The sequence below is a fragment of the Acomys russatus genome, chromosome 27, assembly GCF_903995435.1.
Source record: "Acomys russatus chromosome 27, mAcoRus1.1, whole genome shotgun sequence".
NCBI classification, from domain to species: domain Eukaryota; kingdom Metazoa; phylum Chordata; class Mammalia; order Rodentia; family Muridae; genus Acomys; species Acomys russatus.
Window position 1 is genome coordinate 36,158,907 of NC_067163.1, and position 7,732 is coordinate 36,166,638.

The 7,732-nt window shown below is 46.5% G+C and overlaps 1 protein-coding gene across 2 annotated transcripts; it reads right to left on the reverse strand.

Moving 5' to 3' along the window:
- Positions 1 to 2,399: 2,399 nt before the first annotated feature.
- Positions 2,400 to 5,813, reverse strand: Cdkn2aip (CDKN2A interacting protein). Of its 2 annotated transcripts, none has more exons than XM_051169649.1 (3): positions 5,244 to 5,808; positions 4,630 to 4,760; positions 2,400 to 3,845 (listed from the first exon to the last, which is right to left on the reverse strand). In XM_051169649.1, the coding sequence occupies exons 1-3, from the start codon at positions 5,492 to 5,494 to the stop codon at positions 2,515 to 2,517; spliced, it is 1,713 nt and encodes a 570-aa protein (XP_051025606.1). In that variant the 5' UTR covers positions 5,495 to 5,808; the 3' UTR covers positions 2,400 to 2,514. The 2 variants fall into 2 exon arrangements, with proteins under 2 accessions (XP_051025606.1, XP_051025607.1); XM_051169650.1 differs by having other exon boundaries at positions 3,697 to 3,845; positions 4,661 to 4,760; positions 5,244 to 5,813.
- Positions 5,814 to 7,732: the final 1,919 nt, after the last annotated feature.

Consider the following 7,732-nt stretch of genomic DNA (forward strand, 5'->3'; position numbering starts at 1 on the left):
TTCCAAAGCTTTTGTTCTCTTCCTGTAATGTACTATTATTTGAAGAATTATAAACTATGCGTTTGCTCCAAATCAGTGGTCTTGAATTTTCCTTTTTGTTTACACGTTAAGGTGTATGTAGAAGTAAACAAATTGACCTTGTGTCTTTTTCAGTTGCTCTCCACCTTACAAGTGGAGGCGAGATCTCCTGGCTGGACTCCCTGGATTCCAGCTCTGCTTTCCCAGCGCTGCCATCACAGATGGGCCATCATTGCCACCCAGTGTTTACACTGAAGCGACAACTATGCTACTCACTGAGCAACTCTTCAGCCACAGGCAGCTTCACATTTTCATTACCGCACATGCATGCCTTAAGTAAACAATGTAACCATGTAACCATAGGAGGGGGTGGCGCAGAGCTGTAACCCAGCACTGGGGAAGCAAGAGAAAAGAATACTTCCCAAGTTCAAGACCAGCTAGGGTTATGTAACATACTATTCTCGTATATCAAGTTTTCACTTGTTTTTGTTTTGTGGGGGTACTGTACATTCAATGTAGGGCCTCCCTAGCATGCTAAAAAGCATTCTGTCACTTATCTTTTTCTTAGGCAGGGTTTCTCAGATGCCCACCTGCCTATGCCTTCCAAGGGGCTGGGAACTTATACTTAAAATGTGCTAATTTTCAGATAGGGCCTCAAACTAATCTGTGATCCTTCAGCTCTTCCTGATTTGGCCCCTCAAGCAGATAGGCTATGAGAGCAGAGACTTCCACATCAAGAGTGCTATAACTTAAAGGATTTACTATAATAGCCTTTATACATTTGCTTAAAACAAATTTTAGGGAATTACTATATAATCTAACCAGATGTATTTTAGAAATGTATTTATTTTAACTTTTGGCTCACTTTTCTGGTAAGTATTGGTTTACAAGAACTTGAAGGGTTTTTATAATTCACTTATGTTATTGCTCTCCGCAGTGTAATATATAAAGGTAGCTCATTTACAGAACGTAGACTTTGCTCTGGTATCCCAATGAGCCATCCTCAAAAAAACAAAACAAATCATAGGCCAGGTGTGGTGGCGCATGCCTTTAATCCCAGCACTTGGGAGGTAGAGGCAGGTGGATCGCTGTGAGTTCGAGGCCAGCCTGGTCTACAAAGCAAGTCTAAGATAGCCAAGGCTAACCCAGAGAGACCTTGTCTCAAAAAACCAAAAACTCAAATCATTTAAAAAATGTTATCTGGCAAAATACAAACATCCCTGATTATTTCAGGTCAAGCTCAGAAAACTAAGCATATTTTGTTATTCCTAAACTATAAAATAATTTTTACAGTTAAATTGTGCTTATGTTGAACCTTCTAATTCTAATACAATTAGTGAATATAAGAGGCCATTTCCTTTTTCCATACATTATCGCCATTACAGTTCAGTGTGTGGCACCTAGACAGCCAGAAGGCCACCAAAATAATCCAATACCTTAGACCAGACTTTAAAAACTGCACTAGATTAAAAGAATCACCTAAGACACAGACATAAGATTCTACTTCATGACTAACAGATGCAACCCAAACAAATACAACCATTAAAGAACTGACCACAGCTCTCTAGTCTTCTCCACAGTCTTCTGAAATCTGCAAATAAAGAAACCACCTGGTTCTAGATATGACCTTTAACTTCCCTACGCACAAAGATGTGTGCTGTACTAGGGAAACTACTTGGTTGTAGTTTGCTTTAATTAGTGGTGAGGAACAAACTTATAAGACTTGGTTATGACTTGAGGGTGGGAAAAAAAACACAACTTCTTGAAAAGGTAAAATAGCTTAAAGCATTTAATATCTAAACAAATCAATCTGTTAGTAGTAGTCACAAAATATGCTTAATATAGAAACCCACATTTGTTTTAAGAAAGTGTAAATTGCATTTTACCTCAAAACGTAAATTAACCTGCTTAAGAATCAGCAGTGGTCAAAATCATGGTGAATTTTAAACAAGTTCAGAATAAAATAACAATAAGGTCTTTATACTGCATTATCTCTTTAAAAAAAAGTTTACAATGTCTCATGAAAATAGTTTGAGCCAACTACTATCTCTTCTCTTCTTTAACAGATGTTCAACATTCTTAAAACCTTAGATTTTCACATATTCAAATACTGTGGTCCACTTTCTTTTATGTAATTTAATCAAGTTAGAAGGAAAAAAAAAAAAAAAAAACCATGGTAGACAATACATTTCCACCAAATTGGAAGCAGTACAAAAAATGTAAGATTCTACAGAACTACACATCGTACCTAATATATCATTAAAAATAGAAGACAGTTTTTTTTTTTCAGCAAATAAAACAGCACACTGGTATGCTGTCAATGTATACCCTTTAATATGCATTGTCATTCATAAATTATTTACAACTGTTTTAGTGAGAGAACTAGAATTTAAATTTTCTGCAAAACTGGAAAAAAGCAATACAAAATCTGTGAAAGCCAGTGTCTTATATAAAAGCCAGTTTTTCTCTTCAAACACCAGATACTGGATGCAGTGATTACAGTAACTCTTGAGGATGTTTCAGTGCAGGAGGTAAGTTGAGAGGCCGCGACTCTTCATCCAGGAGGACCAGGTCCTCCACCTCGCTGCCTCTGTACTTCCTTTTACAGATCTTCACCACCACCTTCTTCTTGAGAAATAACTTCAGTGCTTCTCTCGACGCAACTGCTTTTGCGTTTTCTTTGCTTTTTCCACAGCCAGTGCCCAAATACACTGACTTACACCTCAATTCACAAACAATACTTTCTTGAGAGCTCTTATTTTGAGGCAGATCTGCCAGTTCTTTTAATGGGACAAAAAACACATCCAGTGTTGCTTTCAGAGCCTCAATAGCTGCGTTTAGCAGCTCTCCATGATTCACACTGGGGCTAAAGCCACCAACAGCTACTAACTTCCATGCCACTGTTTTATACAGTCTATTGAAGAAAGGTTGCTTCTGTTTTATATCTTCATTGGTTAACTTTCGACAGAATTTGACAGAACTCTCACTGGACTGTGAGGTACCTTTAGAAGGCAGCTGTGAGGTGCTACTCTGAGAACTACTCTTAGAAGCTAGCTGAGACATGCCTGCTAGGGAAGTGCTCTTGGAAGCCATAGATCCACTGCTCTGGGAGCTGCTTTTGGAAGCTAACAGTGATGCAGCTACCTGAGAAGTGCTTTTGGAAGTCAGCAGTGACGTAGCTGTTGAACTGCTCTTGGGAGTTAGTAAAGAGGTGCCTGATGAGGAACTGTTTTTAGAAACTGAAATATTTGCCTCTGAACTAATTTTGGATGTTAACCCACTTGAAGCTGTCTCTGAACTAGAAGACAGTAATGGTAACTCTACTTCTGAGCTTCCAGAGGAGCCCAACAAGGGCACCTCAATCTCTGAGCTGCTCTGAGAAGTTGAGGCTGAAGAACCTTCTAGAGCACTCTTATTAGGTGATCCACTCTGCTGTCTGGAATCAGTGGACTGGGTCACATGACAATTCATACTGGATTTCAACAATGAAGAAACAAATGCTGCTGAAGCATGTTTATCTGGAGCTTCCGGGTCAGAAGGTTTTCCAGACCCTGCTGTGGTTACCTGAGAGGAGCTGCTGCTGCTTTGGCTGCAGACAGGTCTATCGCCTTCGCTTGGGGAGCTCTTCTGATTAGAGGTGCCAGAGCTGCTCCGAGCTGAGGTCCCACTACTCTCTGACTTGGTGGAGGCCCCTGTGGACGCTGAACTGTCTTCCTGCTGAGCTGATGACCGATCCGTTTTGGCAGATTTCTTCCCACGATCTCGCTCAGCTGAAGAATTGCTTTTTCCTTCTATGGCTCGTTTTTTGGATGGCCCTTCTACCCCTTCTAGAAAGAAGAAAAAACACAGGCATTTCACCAGGAGTCCCACATACACACGTCAATCAACAAAACATTCATTTAAAAAGCACAAAGAAGCTGGGCGTGGTGGCGCATACCTTTAATCCCAGCACTTGAGAGACAGAGGCAGGTGGACCGCTGTAAATTCGAGGCCAGTCTGGTCTACAAAGTGAGTCCAGGACAGCCAGGGCTATACAGAGAAACCCCATGTGTGTGTGTGTGGGGGGGGGGACCCAAAACCAAACAAACAAAACACAAAGAACTAAAAATGGAGTCCAGGACAGCCATGGGTACACAGAGAGACACTATCAAAACAAAAGAAAAGTGAACAAACAAAAGCACAAAAAATTTTCAGGACTAGTAGCTACTTTTAAAGTATGGAACAACTGGGCTGGCACAATGGGCCCAGCACCTGGGAGGCAGAGACAGCCATATCTGAGGCCAGCCTGGTTTACAAAGCTCAAAAACCAACAACAACAAAGTATGGGACATGTTCATTAATATATTAAAGCAGTATTAATTGACAATTAATTTCTAATATTAAATTAACAACATCAGACATTGGACTTAAAAATCTCAAGCAATCAAAGGAGACTATCAAATTCAGCACCTAAAACAAACAGACACACAGTTTAGCTTTAATATTTCAACTAGATTAATACACATTATACATATTTTGGTTTGTTAAAAAATTAGTAACGACAGTAATTCCTAATTATATCAAGCTTATTTTCTAAACTCCTATGTATGTTCACATCTATGATCTGCTAACCATTGCTACTCGATATCCCTCTTTTCTTCACCTTGGCAACCAGTTCGTCTCGTGTGGTATGGATTGGAGCATCTGTCACTTTGATGCCTTCAGCCATACTAAGAATTTTATCCATAACTTTTTGAGGGTACCTGAAAAAGAAAGCAGAAGTCGCTGTCAAGCAGTGTTTTTCCAAAGTACGTGCAGTGTGAGCAAAGCAGGCCCCGCGGAAAACTGCATTTCCTGGCTGCTTGCAATCGAGGAGTGAGAACCGCGGCGCGACAACTTTGTTTCCTGAGATGATGCCACAAACAAATGTCCCGGGGCTCGGGAGGCGGGACTGCGCCAGGAAACCTTTAAACTTAGGCTCCTCCGGGCCGAGTACCGTCAGCTACTAAAGTCCAACCAACTCCACCTGTCGGGCTCACACCTCGGCACCCGGGGTTGGCTCCCGCCAACAGTTAGGTCGGGGCTGCCATGGGGGCGCCCTTCTCGCTCCCCCACCCCCCAGTCCCACCGATTCCCGCGCTTCCCAAGCTGCCCTCTCCCCGCGAGGGCTCCTCGTCCAGCTGCGGGGGGTGGGTGGGGAGCGCGGACCCAGCGGAAGGCTGGCTCAGCGACGCTCCCGTACTCACCGGCACCCCAGGAAGACATGGTTTGCCCAGGCCATGGAGAAGGAGACGAGTTGCTGTAGCTGCCGACTGCGCGTCGAGCTCTCCGCGTCCTCGGTTTCCTCCGTCCCGGGGACCAGGTCCCCGGCATTGCGAAGCAGAAACTCCCGGCGGTGGCGCCAGTGTTTGTCCGTCTCACCGTCGCAGCGCAGCGTCTCCACCCAGGCGGCTACTCGCGGGTTCTGGCTCATGTACTCGGACACCTCCTGCGCCATGTTGGGGGCCCCCGCGGGACGAGGAGAGCGCGAGCGCACGGAGCACAGAGGGAGGAGCGGTGGGTGGGTGGGTGGGGGGCTCGGCGGCGAGCGGCCCTGTCAGCGCGCGGCCTGCACCGGCGGCCCTCCGGAGAACGCCCCTCCACCAGCCCTAACCCCAAACAACAGAGCACGGCGCCGACGAACCGCCCACTTCCGCCTGCCGCCGGCTCCCTCCCTTTTATAACCTCGCCGCCGCCGCCGCCCCGGCGTTCGCGCCAGCTTCCGGCGCGAGACCGTCCTCCCAGGATGCTCTGCGGCGCCCAGCCGCCGGCGACTCACGGTTGCGCCCACCTCGGAGGGCGCGCCGCCCGGCGGAGGCGGGACTTGAGGCGACTCGAGTGGGAGTCGCGCCTCCCGCCCGGAGGAGGGCGTGCGGCGGCGGCGCTTATGCGGTAGCCTCGGCGTTCCGGCCTTGAGCTTTGTGACGCCGCGCTCTGTTTCCGCCCCGGCCCCGACAGCCTCAGCGTTCCGGCTGCGCTTTTGTGACGCCGCGGCGTATTGTTTCCGCCTTGCCCCCGCCCCGGGTGGGGGCGCCCCGGGGAGAGCGGGCGGAGCGCTGCTGGCTGGCGTTGCTGCTCCGCCTGCGCGTCTCCGCCTTCAGACGCTCGCAGCCTCGCGCAGCCAAAGTAAACAAAAGCTGGCGTCCCAATGCCTGCGCCTTGCTGGGAGAGCTGCTCTATGTACCGTGGAAACTGAACCAAGTGTTCCGAGGCCGGGAGAGGCTCGGGGCATTTGGGGACATGGGGGATGCTCTGTGGGATGAGGACATTAAAAAAAAATAATAATAACAAGCATGTGTGTAACCTAAACGACCAGCACAAGCGATTCCTCAGGTTGGTTCTGGCCGGCTGCATGCGGTCTCTGAAGCCAGGCCTTCTTGGCGCTTGTGCCGCCGCCTTGGCCTTGGTTTCCGTGGTTTCTTAGCTTCCGGGTTCAACCCAGACAATACCGGCTTCCTCTCGAGGTTTTTACTCCAAAACTATAACCAACCCTGCGCCAGCTGGTTCTGTAGCTGTACTGTTCGCCTAAATTTAGCTGTTAACCGCAGTTGGGCCACAGTGCTTATCCGCCCGGCCTCTCTTTAAAGCAACTGTGCTTTTCATTTCTTTTTTCTTTTCTTTTTTATGTGTCACATGTTTTGCTTGCGTGCACCTCTGTACATGATAAACGTGCCTGATGTCCTTGGAATCAAGAGGACAGTGGATCGCGTGGAACTGAAGTGACATGAAATTTTGGGTGCCATGTACATGCTGGAAATTGAACCCAGATCTTCTGTTTTTCCGAGGCAAGGTTTTGTCCTAGACCCGCTTTGTAGACCAGACTGGCCTTGAATTAACAGAGATCCACCTGCCTCTGCTGGGCTTAAAGGTGTGCGCCACCACTGCCGGCCTGAAACCAGATCTTCTGGAAGAGCAGCCCGTACTGGTGAGCCATCTCTCCAGACCATGGGTATTTTTGTCGTGGGCTTGTTAACATTTCGAAATCAAGGCATGAGTATAAGATATTAATAGTGATAATTTATGAGTTGATGTTTGTGTTTTGTTGCAAAAATGCTTAACATAGCAAAAATTAAGTCATTTTGTTACTAAACTCGGGCAGCCATGAGCCTGTGTCCCAACACTGTTCAGCCTCAATAAGCCAATTAGAAGAGCCAAATTCGTGGGAAGCAGGAAAAGACTTTCAATGTGGCCATACTGAAAAAAAAAAACAATTTGGGCAGTGATGTGTAAGCCTTTAATCCCAAATCACTCTGTTGCACATGCCTTAATCCCCGCACAGGACTACACAAAGAAACGTGGCACAGGCCTTTAATCCCAGTCCTCAGGAGGCAGAGACAGGTGGATCTTTGTGAGTTCCAGGCCAGCCTGGTCTACAAATAGAGTCCAGGATAGCCAAGGCTAACATAGACCCTGTCTCGGGCGGAAAAAAAAAAAAGATATTCAGTGACATCCACTCAATCCACCCCAAGTGGACCTTTGGAGCACTGAAATGAGATTCAAGTTTAAATGGGCCACGGCTATGCATATTTAAGATATGAGCATCAGGCTTTAATCCCAGCACTCAGGAGGCAGAGGCAGGCGGATCTCTGTGAGTTTGAGGTCAACCTGGTCTACGAAACGATTCCAAGACAGGCAAGGCTACACAGAAACCCTGTTTCAAAAAAACAAAACAAAACCAAAACCAAAACCAAAAACC

Coding starts and splice junctions, on each gene's coding strand:
- Cdkn2aip (XM_051169649.1), bottom strand. CDS start 5,494: ATGGCGCAGGAGGTGTCCGAGTACATGAGCCAGAACCCGCGAGTAGCC. Junction 4,761..5,243: donor CATGTCTTCCTGGGGTGCCG/GTGAGTACGGGA, acceptor TTTCTTTTTCAG/GTACCCTCAAAAAGTTATGG. Junction 3,846..4,629: donor AGGGATATCGAGTAGCAATG/GTTAGCAGATCA, acceptor TCTTCTTTCTAG/AAGGGGTAGAAGGGCCATCC.